Consider the following 18,625-nt stretch of genomic DNA (forward strand, 5'->3'; position numbering starts at 1 on the left):
AACTGATGGATGGTGTGAATTTCTTACAAATATCACTGTGGGCCACATAGCATAAAATCCACGTCCTAAGGAAAAACCTTGGGACGAGGATCGGCAGGTGTACTACTTAACAGCGGACATGGTTTGGCGGGTTGCCATCAGCAAGTTCTGTGGGCCCCATCATGAGGTATTTGTTATATCTAAACCGTCCATCCACTCGGCAGGCTCGTCTTAAGGCTTGACCTGAAAAATAAGATAGATCTAAAGATCTAGTGGACCACACTGCAAAAAGCAGTGGGATTGAATGTCTACCATTGAAAATTTAAATGTCGAGAATATTCGATCCGAACCTTATATAACCCGATCCGACTCGTTTTTTCAAACCGAGGCGGACTCGATTCGGATCAGGACAACATTACAACGGTTCTGATCGAGTAAATGGACCCAGACTCGATCTCGGATCGGCTCGAGCTCGGGTCAGGTGTTAAAAACTTCGGTCCTGGTCGAGTTGGGCCCAATCCTGTCTGACTCGACTCGATGCCCACCTCTACCCACCATCATAACAAGGGACGCATGTCTTGGATGGATCCCTGACTATGGGGCCACTTTGATGCATTTTCCTTACATCCACGCCGTCCATCCGTTTGACGGATCATTTTACGTCATTACCTAAAAGTGAAGTGGATCCAAATCTTAGCTGGACCACACCACATGACTAGTGGTGAATAACTACATACCATTAAAAAATTATTGTGGGCCACTGGTGAATAACTACATACCATTAAAAAATTATTGTGGGCCACCTGCATGTTTATTTGACATCCAACCTTTTGATAAGGTAATAAAGACGATATCAGGTTGATCAAAAGCTTTTGTGTCCCATGAGAAGTTTTAACTGTTGATAAATACTGTTTCCTGCAGTGTTGTCCGCCTGAGATGTGAATCTGTTTCATTTTTGAATCCTTGACCTAAAATGATTTTAAAAATAGATGGACAGCATGGATTTAATTAAGAAAATTACATCAAGGTGGGCCCACATTCAGGGATCCACAGAAGCTCCGCCCCCATGACAAGGTTAGACCATACCAAACACGTGGCAGTAAGGGTGATGGATTCAGACTGTCCATCTAATGGGTCCCATGTGAACGCACCTGGCAAACCATCCCAGCCAAAGGAATGGATGAAGCCAATAGATTGTGACACGAATGCAGCCATCCATTTTGGATCTGCATATGAAGCCAACTTATTTTGACCGTCCACCTGGTTGCAGTGAAACTGCACCTGGGACTCTGCAGTTCATGTGTTTTTTCCCCCTGTAATTTGGGTCACACGACAAGATTTTGGTACAAATTCACTAACCGTACACCACACCAGGGCCCATTTGGACAGCATTAAGTTTCCTTTTAACTTTTATATATATATATATATATATATATATATATATATATATATATATATATATTATTTTACTTGAGCCAAATTGGTAACCATCAATGTAAAAATAACTTACGTATAAAAAGCTACTTATATTAATATAAGTAAAATTTCTTTTCTTTTTAGCCTTTTTAATTTATAACTTTTCCACTTCTCTTTGTACGTGTCAAAAGGAGAGAGTGTATGTATTATGTATCCATGCAGTTCATCCATTTTTATTTTTATTTTTTCCAAGATAATTTTAAAACATTATTCAAAAAATGAAGCAGATGCAATTATTAGGTGGACCATACCATGAGAAATATTAATGATTGACCGTCTTACCATTAAAAACTTCTTAGGGCGCACCCTAATGTTTTTGTAGTGTTTATTTATCATCAAATCTATTGATAAGGTCATATATGACTTAATGAAAGGGAAAAACAAATATAAACTTGATCCAAAACTTTTGTGGCTTGTTAGTGGTTAATTAATCACCACTATTTCTTATGTTATGGTCTACTTGATAATTGGATAGCTTCATTTTTAGAATAATTCCCTAAAATGATTTGGAAAAACAGATGAACAACATGGATACATAATACATATGTCAAGGTGGGCACCATGGTAACCGGCGGTAAGAGCCCCACAGTCTTAGGTGAGGCCGGGATCTCAGGTAATCCTTTCTTCAAGGGATGCTATGTACATGTCAAAGTAGGTCTTATGTGGTGGATTGTCCACATTGAAGGTAGAGCTCACATTGTTTACGATCCACACAAAAGGTGGGCCCCACATAATGGATGGCCCTGTATTAATATGAGATCACATATGAATGATTGACATCAAAGGTTGGCTTATAATGATAAAAAGCTTACATCTAAAATGGGACGATATGATAGACGACCTACTTCAATGGTGGGCTCCACATGATGGGCAGTGGACATTGAAGTTGGGTCCCACATGATGGATGACCCATATTGAGGTGGCCCCATATGATGGACGGTCCACATCACAGGTCTACTCCTAATAATGAATGACCCACATCCAAGGCGAGCCCCGCATGATCGGCAACCCACATTGAAGGTGGGCTCCATGCGATGGATAGTCAACATCAAAAGTGGGCTCCATATGATGGGCCCCACATGATATACAATCTATATCAAAGGTCAGCCCTAATGATGAGTGGCCTATAGCCAAGGTGGGGCCCTACATGATGGACAACTCACATAAAGGTGGGACCCACATGATGGATGGTCTACATTAAATGCGAGCTCCATATGATGAGTAGTGGATATTGAAGGTGGGTCCCACATTATGGAAAATAACATTGATGGTGGGCCCCAATTGATGGATGACCAACATCAATGGTGGCGCTACAAAATGAATGGTGCACATTAAAGGTTGGGTCGTAACAATGAATGACCCACATCCAAGATTAGCTTTCTATGATGGACGGTCTACATCAAAGGTGGGGCTCATACAATGAATGGTCCACATCAAAGGTTGACCCGATACGATGGATGGTGGATGTGAGGGGTGACCAAACTATGCAAGCTTGAGGGATAATTGGTTATGATGTTGGAAACCATTGATAAGTATGCTTATTACTAAAAATACTTAGAGATGGAATAAGTAGAAACTAAGATAAGTTACTCATGACAAAGTAGCTTATCCAAACTAACTCACCATCCAAATGCCCCGAAATGATCCTTTGCAAGTATTATTGCGGTCCAAGCTTCTGGATCCACCAAGGTGGGTGGGATCCCTAACTGTGGGGCCACTATTTTGTAGGTGACTACATCAATGCTGTCCATACATATTAAAAGCTTATTTCAGATAATGATTCAAAAAATGTAGCAATCCAAATGTGGGATGGTCCATAGTACCTGAAACAGCGGTAATTTACCATTAAAAACTTCTTGTGTGATTTACTATTAAGAACTTCCTGTGTGCCACATACACTTTGGATCAAGGAAATATTTGTATTCTTTTCATCTAGGTCTTTGTGACCTTATCAACAGGTTTTGGATGGAAAATAAACATTTTGGTATAATCTATGAAGTTCTTAATGGTGGGGATTGAATTACAATTGTTTCCTGTGGTGTGGTCCATGCACCTAAGATTTGGATCAACTTCATTTTTGGGATCATGCCTTAAAATGAGCGGTCAAAATAGTTGGACGGCATGGATTTAAGGCACATACATCACTGTAAATCTCACTGTCAGGGTCCCACCGCGTCGGTGAATCCGGGGATCCACCAAAGCCACGCCAGATAAGTGCAAGAGAGAACGGATTTGCTACTCCCCTGCCACCAGCCCCGTCTCTGCAGGTAGACCTCACCATGATGGACATGCTTCATCCATTCCGTTCATCCATTTTTAAAGATCATTTCAGGAATTTGATCCCGCAAATGAGAGGATTATAAACCTCAGTTGCACCACACCACAGGAAAACAATATTGATTGGATATCCACCATTAAAATCCTCTCCGCTGTACTGTTTATTTGACATCCAGTCTGTTGATTAGGTCATACTGACCCAGATGAAGGGAAAAAACAAAGATCAGCTTCATCCAAAACTTTTATGGCCCCCAAAAAGTTTTAATGGTCGAAATTCATTCAACACCTTTTCCTACAATGTGGTCCACTTGAGATTGGCATATAACTCATTTTTTGTCTCATACTATAAAATGATCTATAAAAATAGATGGACGGAATGGATGAAACACATACATCATGGTGGGACCTACAGAGCACGGAACACCAGCCATTGCCTGGTGGCAAGGGGAGTAGCATGGTTCCAAGACCGGCCCCACCTAGTAAATCCTGGACCCGATCGAGCCCCACTCAACGTGCGTGGCTTCAGTGGATCGCTGATTGCGGTACTGACAGTGATGTACGTGACTTACATCCATGGTGTCTATCCGTTTTGAAAGATAATTTTAGGGTATGGTCCTGAAAATAAAATTATCCAAATCTGAAGTGGACAACACCATATGAAACAGCGGTGATTGAATACCCACCATTAAAAACTTTTTAATAGCACCAGAATATTTACTTGCCATCCAACCTGTTGATAAGGTCACAAAGACCGGGATTAAGTGACCACACAAATATCAGATTGATCCAAATCTTGTATAGCCCATAAGAAATTCTTGATGGTGCACCTGATATCTGGGTCTGCTTCATATCTTGGATCATGCACTAAAATAAGCTATCAAAACGGAATGGGCGGCGTGAATTTAAGGTACATACAACAAGGTGAGTCCTACTGTCAAAGATTCACCGAAGCCGCACCTCTCCGCAACACCAGGAAATTCATTTTCTAGCATCCCCCACCGTTGAAGACATTGGCGGGAATCAAGCTAGCGTTTTATATTCCAAAATCTCATACGTGCTCGCATTGCGCACGAAATACTTTCCCCCATCAATAATACAAGAATATATTCATGATCAGTATGCTTTTCACTTTTGAATATGGACGGTTGATATTACCATTTGTTTTACCATCCGTTTAGAGGCCACAAGTAGACGGTTGGGATAGATTGTACAATGTCTTCTAAAATCTGTGGTGGATCATCCTCGATAAAATCCACCAGATGGAAGGTCCAGATTCATCAACTAAACAACAAAATGTACTTTTGAGTGGCAACGAACCATGAGTGATTTGTCGCGTGACTGGTCAAGTTAGTATGTATAAGTAGATAGACATGCAAGATAAACTGTTAAGAGAGAGAGCTTTGATCTGAATTTCTTTCTTGTGAGAGAAAAAAACAGTGAGGAAAGATGGCCGCTGCTAGGTCCGTTGTCGAGCTCCTTCTCCAAAAACTCGCTGACCCCCTCATTCGACAAGCCTTTTTCTCACATGGGGTTGGTGATAAATTCGATTGGCTCGAGGCAGAATTTAGTCGGATGCGACCCTTTCTGAAATACGCAGACGAAGTCGAGCAAGATGGAGATGAAAGAGTGAAGAAGTGGGCGGGGGAGGTGAGAGATGCTGCATCCAATGCTGAGGACGTCGTCGAACAAGATGGAGATGAAAGAGTGAAGAGGTGGGCGGGGGAGGTGATAGATGTTGCATACGATGCTGAGGACGTCATCGACACGTTTGTCTTAAAGATAGCGACCTTGAGGCGAAGAGGATTTGTGGGCTGCATTAGAAGGTACGCTTTCTTCTTCAATAAGTTGATAGGTAGTCATGATGTGGGCTCGGAGATGGAACGGATAAAGACTGATATCCGTTCGATCTCTGAAAGAATGTCAACTTGCGGAATTCAAAATATAGGCCAGGGAGCAGGGACGAGCTCTGCTAGTCTAAGCCTCGAACAACGCATCCGCACTTTTCCTCTTACTCCAGATCCAGATTTTGTTGGTTTTGAGGATGATTTAGAGAGATTGGTGGTTCAATTGACGGAGGGGGGGTTGCGCCGTTCTGTTGTTTCTATAGTCGGAAGGGCTGGTATCGGTAAGACTACTCTTGCTAAGGAAGTTTATAACGACGCACGTGTTAAGAATCATTTTGAGTATTGCGCATGGATTTCTTTATCACGACAGTATGGTTTGAGACATCCTCTGGAGAAGATCGTTGAGCAGTTAATGGAAGAGAAGGTAACGGAAATGAAGGTCGCAGCTGGGTTTTATATGAAAAAAATTTCAGAGTATTTGAAAGAGAAGAGATACTTGATAGTATTAGATTATGTATGTACAGAACAAACATGGGATGATCTCAATGGTGCTTTCCCAGATATGAAGAATGGAAGTAGGGTCATGCTCACCACTCGCAACAGAGACGTAGCTTTATATGCAGATGAAGAAAGCCACTTCCATCAACTGCAATTTCTAAACAATGAAAACAGTTTGAAATTGTTATGTAAGAAAGCATTCCCAGGACGAGATGGTTATTGCCCTCAGCATTTGGAGGAGTTAGGAAGAAAGATCGTGGAAGAATGCGATGGTCTACCTCTTTTGATCGTAATCACAGGAAGGTATTTATCAAGGAAAGAACAAACGGAGTGGAAGAAATCACGTGAGATCATCACGGGGTTCCGGTGGTCGTTGGCGGGGCGGTTTGTTGATGAAGAAATCGAAATTTCGGACATATTATGTTTTAGCTATAAATATCTGCCCTATTACTTAAAATCATGTATTCTCTACTTGGGCAATTTTCCAATGGACCACGAGTTGCGCACCAAGGAATTGATTCGACTGTGGGCGGCAGAAGGGTTAGTTGAAGAGAGACGGGAAGAAACAATGGAAGAGGTTGGAGAAGAATATCTGAAGGAGTTAGTTGAGAGAGGTATAATTAAAGTCACAGGAACAAGTTCAAGCGGGGGTATCAAAAGTTGTCGCATCCACCCCCTTTTGTCGTACTTTTCCATATTAGAAGCCGAAGAATGTAAGTTTTCGGAAGTTTACCCTCGCTTTATGCGTATTCCTCCTGCAAGCAGAGCCCGTCGACTTGCACTTAACCATGCATTTTTGAGTTTCTCCGCTCCACTCATTCGCTCTCTGTTGGTCGACGCCTCATCTGATATTTTTCTTTCCAGGTCAGAAGAGAAGTTACTGTACAGAGGGTTGAAGTTGCTTAGGGTGCTGCATCTACACGGTTTCGAAATAAAAAACCTGCCGATTGAAGTGGGTGAACTAATCCACTTGAGATACCTCCGGTGTACCAAAACTTTATTAAAAAGCCTCCCATCATCCATAGCCAATCTTCCCAATTTACAAACTCTACATGTAACGTCTCCTTATGACATCAACATACCTAGCGCAATCCTGGAGATGCAACAGTTAAGACATCTGCAAGTGGCGGGCTTAGTTAAGGTGAATTATTTGGGATGGATGGGAAATTGGGGATTGATACAAGGGCATCCAAGGCTTGAACAGATAAGTAACCTGCAGACTCTATCACAAGTAAAGCCTGGTGAATGGATTCAGGGTTGCTTGGGAAAGCTCACCAATCTCAGAAAATTAGGTATAGCTTTAGATACAGTAGCAGATGCTAATGTATTGTATGAATCCATTGTCAAAATGGATCACCTCTCCTCTCTGTCTGTAGTGACACTAGCGCATGTAAACAGAACCTTAGGGTTGTTGGTACCTCCTCTTTCACATCTTCTCAAGTTAAGTAAGTTGCATTTGGAAGGAAAGTTAGACAAGTTACCCGAGTCTACTGAATTCCCCACAAATCTCACCAAGCTTACCTTGGCATACTCCTGTTTAAATCAAGATCCAATGGCTACGTTGGAGAAGCTGAGGAACCTTCGCATTCTCAGATTGTTGGGCTATTCGTACGTGGGAGAGGAGATGGTTTGCTCTGCAGAAGGGTTTCCTCAACTTGAATCCTTACATCTTCAAGGGTTATTTCAATTGGTGGAGTGGAGGGTGGACGTAGGAGCTATGCCAAGTCTTTTACATTTACAAATCAGTACATGCCATAATTTGAAGAAGCTTCCAGAAGGACTGCGACACCTGAATACCCTCAAGACATTGGGTTTGCAGTACATGCTCAATGACTTCCAACAAAGGCTTCAAAAATACAGGGGAGAGGATTGGCATAAGGTTCAGCACATACCCTCCATCGACATAAAATAATGATTAAGATGCATCAAATTCACTACTCGGATCTCCACTCTTTGGTGGCCTAAATTGGTGAGACTTCTTTTCCAGCATCATTTTCAATTCCTTGTTAATCGGTACTTGAAGTTAATATAATCACGTGAGTATTAAATTATAGGTATATGAATTTGCTCTGTTTTACAATCTTTAAAATCTTTTTATGATAATCTGTACCCAGGCATTGTCGGATAAACTGATAAACTTCTGCATTCTCAGATTGTATTGAAAAGCACACAAGGGAAAAGAAATGACTTGCTCTACACAAGGGTTTCCTCTGCTGGAATACTTGCATTCTAAAGGACTGGAGAGTAGATGAAGTATCAATGCCAAGCCATTTGCATTTGTGGATTGATGTATGCTCTTATTTGAAGATGCTTCCAAAAAGGACGACAAGAAATTGGAGTTGTGGATCATCCATTCGGAATTCAAAGCCATGTTTCAAGAAGATGAAGGAAAGATTCGCATAAGGTTCAACATATATTCTTTGGTGATGTAGGCCATTATTAAGATGTGCTGGCGTTGAATTCATTACTCGCATTTCCTTTACTTGTGAGGTAAATAGGTGAGACTTCTTCCCCTTAAATCATTTTCATTTCACTGTTAATAGTTACGTACATGAAGTTAATATAATGATATGAATTTCTATTATTATTTTAATGAAGCATTTCATTATTTTTTTATATATTTGGAAATCCGCATGCTAATTGTTCTAGGAAATGCCTCAACCAAGAACCTTTTTGTTTTAATCATGCTATGGGTCTTGCATTTTGATGGTTCATAACTGGGGTGCAAGTCGGTATATAGTTGGATGAACCCATTGTATCATCCACTTAATTAAGGACCGTGGTATAAATTCACAATGATTCATGAAATTTTCCATTGTTGGCCATTTTTGTTTTTAGCCATCTGTTGGAAGGAAGTAGATTGCATGGCGGGCCACATGTCACCGACCTTGGTGGGGTGTTGACACGACAAAGTTCTGTGGGCTCCACCATGATGTATGTATTATATCCACACCATCCATCCATTCTGATAAATCAATTTAGGGCATGAGCCCAAAAGTGAGGAAGATCCAAACCTCAAGTGGACCACATCAAAGAAATCCATGGGGACAACGACGCCCACTGTTGGAACCCTCCTAAGGTCCAACATGAAGTCTATTTGCCATCCCATCTGTTCATAAGGTCATACAGACCTAGATGAAGGGAAACACAAATATCAGCTTGTTCCAAAACTTTTGCAGCCCCAATAAGTTTTCAATGGTAGGCGTTAAATCCCCATACTTTCGGTGATGTGGTCCACTTGAGGTGTGGATATGCCTCATTTTTGGGCACTACTCTAAAATGATCCCCCAAAATGGACCTACGGTGTGGATATAACACATACATTATGGTGGAGCCAACAGAGCATTGTCACATCAACACACCACCAAGGTAGGTGATGTGTGACACACCACGCAATCCCCTTCCCTGTTTGAAGGCCTTCTTTGAACTGTGGTAATCCACAATAAGACCTATCAGAAGGATGTTCTGAAGCATCCAATCCAAAATGCAGCTATGCAGGGCTCATTGATCAATAGATGAAGCAGAGGACTTCAAGGACTCCATTGGCACAAATGTTCTTAATTTAAAACGGCACAAGGATGTAGTAGCTACTTGATTTCTTTTACTAGTATGCCTTTGTTTTCACTTATCCTGTTTCCTTGATAAAGAAAAAAGGGAAGAATTTTAGCTTGCTAGTTCAAATGTGGTTCCAATTAGATGTGTAATTCCCCCTTCAAAAAGAGGAAAAAAAAGGATGTGGAATTCTTGCTCAGTTTACGAGATTATTTGCATTATTTAGTTGTAGAAATGATAATCATCGCATGCAAGCAAGCATCTGGAACATGATTGGGTAGTCAAGTTAATCATTTTTAATAACCATCTTCTGGCCTTAGGAAGACCCACTTGAGGTGATCTCAGCAATGGAGCTGGCCCATTTCGTTGCATTCTCAATCTGGCAACTCTTCCTGCACCTACCTGATCATCAGCTTCACTGACATCGTCACGGGCATTGCCAACATCTTCCCCACAACCACTGCCACGATTACAACAAAGTGTATGTATATGCTCGTCTTTCTACTAGTTTTCAAGCTTTTTTTTTTTTTTTTTGAAGAGGCAGGTTTGCAGAACACAGAACGCATACTGATGTGGCACATGTTAGTGATATCTGAGCCATTCATTAAGGGAGAGCCGCCATAAACAACCTCGGCGAAAAGTAGGCCATTCCACTCATCCTGTGGGGGTTTACCTTCATAAGAAAATGAACTGTTGAAGAAAAGACAATATAAATTTAATGCATACATTTGGACCACCTAATAGATAGGCATTTTATTTTTAAGATAGTGCATGTTTACAGTGGTTCCATCAAATGAGTGGCCCAAATCTGTTACATGCATGCCATGTTTGCATGTGTGCCTTATATGCCTCTTTACATGAATTGCCAATCGCCTCAGTATGATCTCTCTATTGTCTTTGTTTCTCGTATAATAGATTCCACACTAGAGGATGGTGTTTGCAGTACAATGCCAACCTAGCAAGTGTATAGAACTTCTGGCTGGTATATAAAGCAAACCCCCTTTGACTTGTGAAGATGACCATATGCAAAAATCAAGTGAGTCAACTAACAAACGTTATCCACACGTGTATGTTTAATTGGCACAACTAATTACTGCTATTCATTTGTTTTAGGTCCTCATATGTGATTGTTTGATCCCCTCTATATAATTGCTGTTGGAACCCTATTCAAGTGGAATTTCCTAATCTTTGGGTTTTTTCCACTGCCATTGCTGATTTTCTATTAACAATTTATTTGTAGGCCATGGATCGAAGGATTAGGAACTTCCAATTTGGGGCCATCTTGCATCCGCACTGAAAACCAATCAGATCTATAGTTTGGGTCTACATACCACAGCCCATTTGTATAGAATGGATGCATTAAGACACTATTTGTATACCAGTGCATCAGGCCTGCTGATAGATTTTAATTACAGATGTGATATATGGATTGTTACTTGTAATAGGTGGAGCTAGTTGGCATGTCTGAGGTGACTGGTCGGGCATGGAAGTTCGTTTCCCTGTTTTTTTTTTTTTTTTTTCACTTCCTAATTTATGGATGGTGTGAGATATTTGGACGATGCTTTTGAACTGATGTGTATGTTTTTTTTTTTTTTTTTTGTCTTTTGACCAATGTATTGATATGGTATCATGTTATCTTATTGTTCAATACTTAAACAAAACAAATGAACTTCCATATATAATTTTTTATTTGTATTTAGTGTATTAATTAATGTAATGTGAATATTCAAAGTGGAAGAAATTGCGTTAGAGCATAGGCCTAGTCTGGGTCCGGAATGCTTGATTGGAGAATTTCTACATGGGTGTGTGATCAAAGCTGCTTGTTAGGTGCCGACTGCTATAAAGCTTCCCTGGTGCTAAATTCAGGTTGGTCCACTCATCGGCATGGCCATGCATGCCCATTGCCCATTCTGTTATGCACACTTGAATCTATTTCATATGATTCTGATCTTTTCTTCTCCCTTTCCTTTTGGTAGCAGTAATATAATTTTTGTTTCACAGGACGGTGATGAGACACATGCGGCACAACTGGACATCTGTGGAGAAAGGTGGCATTAGAGTTTATTCCACTTTGAGTTTTTAACATATACCAGCTTATCTTTTTGTTGTACAACTCTTTAAATGCCCTTTTATTTATGGTCATAAAATTCCTTTTGGTTAACTTACACGTAAGCTGACTGTTAAATTTTACCGATGACTACATGAAATGTTACTTTTATCATTGACGTTGACGAAACACGAGATTTTTATTTTGAATGATATGCAAATTACTTGTTATGTGGGTCCCAATGTGTCCACATGGTTCAGACAGTCCAATGGTGGGCCATCCATGGCATTTAATCTTGGCTGTTTAAATGGTGGATTAAAACTGCCGAAATGCCATGTGTAAACCTTTTCATGTTTGCATAGGGAAAAATAGAAATTTCTCTCGTAGTCAACAGTTAAATTTGATGGTTAACGGTCTCCTTTAATGATCAACTCTAATAAAAGTTAAACCTAATGCGTTTTCTAATATATATGAAAACAGAGAAGGATTCTTTGCAATATTAATGAAAGAGGGGATTGTTTGGAGTATAGGAAAAAGGGTGTTATGTGTTGAAAACTCTTCCTTTTCCAGGCTGTTTTTAGGACATTGATTGGAGTAGGAGCTTCAACATGTAAAACTTTCGGAGAGTCTATGAGATCATAGTTTGGATCTCCAAATCACTGATCCAACTGGTATGGAATATGCATGTAAGGGTGCTAGGAACTTAAATCTTGTCCTGTTTTATACATGACTAGTTTTAATGCATGTATATGTATATTTCAACTTCTTTCTTTTACATATTTTTAAACTAGCCAAATCTTTGATCATAAGTTTGATTTCCTAGCAGTCTATCTTTTCCAGGCTGAGTCAGTGGAGGAATGCTGAGCCCGCGGGAGGCAATTCTGCTGAGTCTCGTGTCTTCGTGGCCTGCTGTATTTTGTGGGAGTTCTGGTTGTCTAGAAACAGAGCCAGGTTCGACCCCAAGCCGGTGAGATCCGCGGTTACCATCGCCAGGGTGGATTGGTGGATCAGGTGGATGTCTGGTAGGTCAGCTAGCGTCGGGCCGGTGAACAGGGGAGGTGAGCTAGGGGGCCGTAACAAGATCAGTCCTGGCCTGCGGCGGTGGGAAATTGTGAGATGGACCAGGCCGCCATCCAACTGGATGAAGCTTAATATCGATGGGTCCTCCCATGGAAATTCGGGACCCTCGGGGGGTGGGGGAATTCTCAGAAATGATCTCGGGGAGTTCCAGCTTGCTTTCTGCTCGCCCCACGGGGTTTACTCCAACAACATGGCTGAAATGAGAGCTGTGAATGACGGTCTTCTGCTGTCCCTCAACTCTGGATTCTGGAACGTTGAGATTGAATCCGACTCCAAGGTTACGGTAGATATTTTGTTGGGTAAAGTTGCTTTTGGTTGGAGAATTGGCTTCTGGGTCTCAAGGATCAAAGCCCTCATGAGGAGGGGAAATATTTCCATCAAGCTCATTAAGAGAGAAGGTAATGGAGTTGCTGATGGTCTGGCATGAATTGCCAGTGCGAATCAATCATCCTTCGTGTGCCACCACTCTCAGAATCTTCCGGCTTACATCAGAGGTCTTATCTTTCTAGATAAAACAGGTCTTGGGACTATCGGCGCATCTTCGGTGGGCCTTTAAAGGGGTCCCTCGTGTATAGCTTATGATAGGCGGGGCTGTCTTTTTTTGTTGTTCTCGGCTCTGCCCGAATTAGTCCAGGTTGTATTTATCCATTTGTTTATGAATCAGGGAATCCCAAAGAGTTGGGCTCTTCCCCTTTTGGAAAAAAAAAAAAAAAAGTTTGATTTCTTAGCTGTTTCTTTCACAGGAGAGATTCCGATGACATACATGTAAGTGGGAGATGGATATGCAGATGGTGGCATGGGAGTCCATTTCCTTTCCATGGTTTCTCTTCTGACTTCCGATTTGGGTTTTGTTTTCAAATTATAGGATGAGGGTTTTGGTGTGCCGCCATTCTTTTGACATGGTGCCATGTTGTCATAAGAAGTTCATTCTCATGGGCGCAAGTTGTCGCATGAAGTTCATCCTCAAGGGCCTAAGTCATGGACTTTGACTAGATTTATGGTCATCTTGTACATTATAGAGTTTTTGCACAAATAAATCAAATTCCATTTTAGAGCATTGTGGAATCATAGAAGTTACTCTTATCAACTTAACAATTATATAAATTATTAATTGATATTTTATCAATTGAAGTATGAGCATATTCAACTTTTGAATTAAAAAAATTAAAATAAAATAATCAAAGATATATTTTATTGCTATTGTACTTTTTCTCTTTATGTATCTACCTACGGAATGAAATTTCAACACTGATGTGTTGCTCATGATGGGAATTGGAAGTGTGCACGGACCCAATTCTGGTTAGCCAATCTTTCGTTTAGACCTTTCTTTTGAAAAGCTTGAGCGGGCCATCTAGACCACGATCTCCATCATAGTCATAGTTGGTACACTGTCCACGGCGCTTCTAAGTTTTGGTTTCATTTATAAGCATCAAACGTACAAGGAAAGCTATTGTTTTGCTGCTAAGCTAGGATTTTAGGGAAGTGAATCAATAAATGTGTATGGAAAGAGACCTGTCGTCGATTTTGCAATGGCTTGGAATGTTAGCTGGGAATGCATACTTGTAAAATACATTACCATCTCGCATGGTCTTATATCCCAGTGTGGTAGACAAGTGCCATATTCAAGCCATCCAACAGACAGTTCTGACAATATAAATACTCTCACCCAAAAATTAAGCTAGTCCACTCATCAGGGGAGCCACTTGGTTAGAAATGATAGGGTGTCTTGAGAAAGTATTCCCAATTATACATTTGTTTCATAGATATCAGCTAATCCGATAAGTGGACTGAATTGATTTTTGGATAAGGAAATGAACTTAGAGTTATCTTATCTTGTATCCAGGTGCCATGCTGATAGGTGGTGGCATGTATATGAGATGCGCCTTATAGTTTATTAAAATTATCGAGTTACTTTCCAAAAGAAAGTCATGGTTCCAACTCATCTACTTGTTCATGACCACTAAAAAATAGTATTTTGGGATGTTTGCCAGGATTGCATAGTTATACAATACATACCCATCTTGCTCCATCTTACATGCCACCTGTCCATCAGGTTGGTGTGATAATACAAATTCTCTCACGTATACCCCTAAGAGTTGTTTATCCGCCTGGTTTTTGGTCCAAAGCCCAGTAGTAAAGAGAGAACCTGATGGATAGAGTGGATTTCACTTTTACAACATGGTGACCCCAAAGGGAGTGGATTAGGTGAGACCCCGGCTTCGCCCAAGACAGTGCAACCCTTACCGTGGGGCCCACCTTGATGTATCTATTCTGTATCCGTTTTTCTAGACCACCTCATGGTATGATCCCAAACATGAAGAAGATCCAGATCTTAGGTGGGCAATTGAGGCAGGGATAAACGTGATGAGGACAATCACCGTCTTCCTTAGGGATAACTACTTTGAATCCACGAAGCTTCTCTAGACTCCTCACATAGACTTCTTAAATCCACAAGAAAAAAATAAAAAAATAGAAATAATATTCATGAAAATTCATATATTTATTGATGATTGAAATAAACAAGTGTACAACCCTTTAAATAAGTATACGAAAGCCTTGGAAGAAGTTTTGGAATTAAAATACAACTAAAACTCCATAAAATTCGTAACTTACTATAAATAGCAAAAATCTAACTCTAATAAAAATTCTGATTCAATAAAACTCTAATAAAACCTAATTTCTAAAAATAAAAATTTCAAATAAACTTTTGCTAGAAGAGTCCTAGCATAATTACTAGTTGTTTCTAAAAAAGAAGAAAATCTAAAACTCTAAAAGTAAGAAAATATTATAAACTTTAAATTTACTAAAAATAGTAAAATTTCCTTAAATTTTTATTTTTGAGCTGAAAGTATACGTTTTCTGACGAAACAGACAAACGCAACCTACTTTGTGGGTCGGTTTACTCTGGATAGCCCGTTCAGTAAAGATTGATAGGTTACCCACCCCGTAACATGATACCCAGATCAAAAGTTACAATCAATTTATGGTCTACATTCTTTTGGTCCAACTATGGTAGGAATGTATCCGTGCCATGTTCTACATCAACCATATTTTAGGAAACGGTGGTGATTGAACACCCTACCATTAAAAACTTCTTAGGGTGCACCTTAATATTTATGTAATGTTTATTTGTCATCCAATCCGTTGATAAGGTCACAAAAGACTAGATGAAGCAAGACAAGAAATATCAACTTGATCCAAAACTTTTGTGGCCCATTAATGATCAATCAACACAGTTTCCTATGGTATGGTCCACCTAATAATTGGATCTTTATCATTCTTGGAATCATGTACTAAAGTGATTTGCAAAAGGATAGATGGCATGGATACAGAACAGATATGTCAAGGTGAGCTCCACAGTAAATGCCGCACTGGCTTGGGTGAGGCCGGTCTCACTTAGATGAACCGCATAGATACATAATAGATACATCAAAGTGAGCTCCATGGTAAATGCCACACCGTCTTGGGTGAGACCGGTCTCACCTATTCTGCTCCCGGCCCATAGAACTAGCGTGACAAACCTCCTTTCTCGAATGGGGGTAATATTCTTTCCTTGAACTGGTCGTGGAATTCTGGATTCTTTACTTCTTTCCCTTTAATTCTTTATTCTGAGTTCGCTTACCAAGAAAAGGCATCAAAGCAAATGTGCAAGCTCTATTTATTTTTATTCCTTCTACCTTCAATGATGTATGCTGCGAAATCACAAGCATAGCACCATTTAAAACATAATAATAACGCTTCATCAATATAGAAATCATAGTTCAACAGCAATGCTGACTGCCCAAATTACTGACAAACTGTAGATAGAGTATGACCCAAAAATTAGATCCAGATGATATTAACATTTTGATTTTCCCTTGAATTTGATCTACGCACAATGTTATGTTAATCCAATTGATAGCCAATAAAAATGGATGGTTAGAACCACCGGAAAAGAATGATTCTAGAGATATTCTCCAACAGTGATTGGACACACAATTTTGATGGTTTTCCTAGCTGTATATTACCACCACATGGGAGGAGATTGTCATCATTTTCAAAATGGTGTGAAACTAATAGAAGAGTCTGTTTCTGCTGAGAGCTTGACTGCAAGTGGCTGAGATGAGCTGCTGGTCCATCTTGAACGTCCTATCATAATAATCCATATATGCAATGTAATGAAGTATGACAATTAATTATTTATAGGATTCACTGTGATGTGTATGTGAGCTCTATTTTGACCATTAGATACCTAATCTCACTTTTAGTCTGAAGGCAAAAAAAAAAAAAAAAAAAAAAACATTGTTTCTAATAGTGTGATCCACCTGAATCAGGAATGGAGATAGCATTTAGGGACAGGGACTGCAGGCTAACACTGTAGTAGTGACTAGAGCTATACATGAGTCGTGTGCCCAACTTGGCTCAGCCACTAGCTGACCCTAGCTCGAACTCAGCTCAGATCGATCCTTGAGCCTGACTGGCCAGCTTAGTTCGATTCAATCAATAGCTTAGGCTAATTCGAGCCGAGTTCGAGCCAAGATCAAGCTTGTGCGGCATTTTCTCAAACACATGGAGTGCGCCTTCAATTTTTCATAGTATGTAAAACAACAACAACAATAATTTACCGTTATTTCATCAAGCACTCTGTAGGCAACATCAAATTCAAGATACAAGGGTATTTGTTTCTCATCTATACCTTCCTCGCCACCAGCCAACACTTTGTCGAGTCATTTCATCAAACACTTGGTGAGCGACATCAATATCAAAATAACCAAGTCATCGAACTGGTTCGATCCGAGTCAAGTCGAGCTTGGGCAAGCTTGAACTCGGATCGAAATTTTTTCAAGCTAAAAAAATCAGCTCTACTTAGTTCAAACTCAATTTCGAACCGAGTCGAATCAAGCTTTTTGATTCGAGTCGAGCAAGCTAGCCGAGCTAACCCGGTTAGTGTACAACTCTAGTTGTGAGAGTGCTATTGGATGGTACTCTATGACCAACCATGATGTCTGTGTTCTATCCATGTTGTTCGTCCATTTTGGCCCCTCCGTTTATAGCTTGAGCCCAAAAAATGAAGTAGATCCAAATATTAGGTGGACCACACCAAAGGAAATTGTGTTTGAACATCTCCCCATTAAAAATTTCTTCGGGCCCACAGTAATATTTATTTGCCATCCAACTTGTTGATTAGTTCACATGGACCTGGATGATTGGAAAACACAAATATCAGCATGTATGATCCGAAACTTTTTTAGCCACCAAGAATCTTTTAACGGTGAGTTTTCAATCACCATTGTTTCTTATGGTGAGGTCCACCCAAGATTTGGATCTGCCTTGTTCTTGGGTTCATGCCCTAAAATAGGTTGGCAAAATGGATGTACGGAAACACATACATTATCGTGCGGCCCATAGAGCACCATCTAGTAGCAATAATGTCAGTGTGCAATTCATGCCTGATATTTGAGCACTGAGCCTAAATGGGGTGATGCACTTCGTGGTCAGAGTAGATTTCACACCCCCCCCTCTCTCTCTCTCTCACATATTCCACGTTCCAACCCACGTTCCCTCATCTTCCAAGCCCTAACATCCCCGTCCCCATTTATCTCTCTCTCATCTTCCAAGCTCCAACCCATGCCCCCATCTCCCTCTTTCAACCTCTCTCTCTCTCTCTCTCTCTCTCAAGCTCTGATTTCTTCCCAACTTCCCTCAATCATCACCTCCAGCTAGACCGCGGGATTTTCGCCAGGATCCTCTCTCTCTCTCAAGCTCTGATTTCTTCCCAACTTCCCTCAATCATCACCTCCAGCTAGACCGCGGGATTTTCGCCAGGATCCTCTCTCTCTCTCAAGCTCTGATTTCTTCCCAACTTCCCTCAATCATCACCTCCAGCTAGACC

At 40.5% G+C, this 18,625-nt stretch overlaps 1 protein-coding gene across 1 annotated transcript; it reads left to right on the forward strand.

Moving 5' to 3' along the window:
* The first annotated feature begins 5,106 nt into the window (after positions 1-5,106).
* On the forward strand, positions 5,107-11,102 carry LOC131257793 (putative disease resistance protein At1g50180). The gene is made up of 3 exons (XM_058258692.1): positions 5,107-8,043; positions 8,227-8,572; positions 9,947-11,102. Exon 1 carries the CDS (start codon positions 5,179-5,181, stop codon positions 7,984-7,986), a length of 2,808 nt encoding a protein of 935 aa, XP_058114675.1. The 5' UTR covers positions 5,107-5,178; the 3' UTR covers positions 7,987-8,043; positions 8,227-8,572; positions 9,947-11,102.
* The last annotated feature ends 7,523 nt before the right edge of the window (positions 11,103-18,625 follow it).

The sequence above is a fragment of the Magnolia sinica genome, chromosome 10 (assembly GCF_029962835.1).
Source record: "Magnolia sinica isolate HGM2019 chromosome 10, MsV1, whole genome shotgun sequence".
Taxonomy (NCBI): Eukaryota; Viridiplantae; Streptophyta; class Magnoliopsida; order Magnoliales; family Magnoliaceae; genus Magnolia; species Magnolia sinica.

Excerpts from the sequence above, each read along its gene's own strand:
- LOC131257793 (XM_058258692.1), top strand. The coding sequence starts at position 5,179 with ATGGCCGCTGCTAGGTCCGTTGTCGAGCTCCTTCTCCAAAAACTCGCT.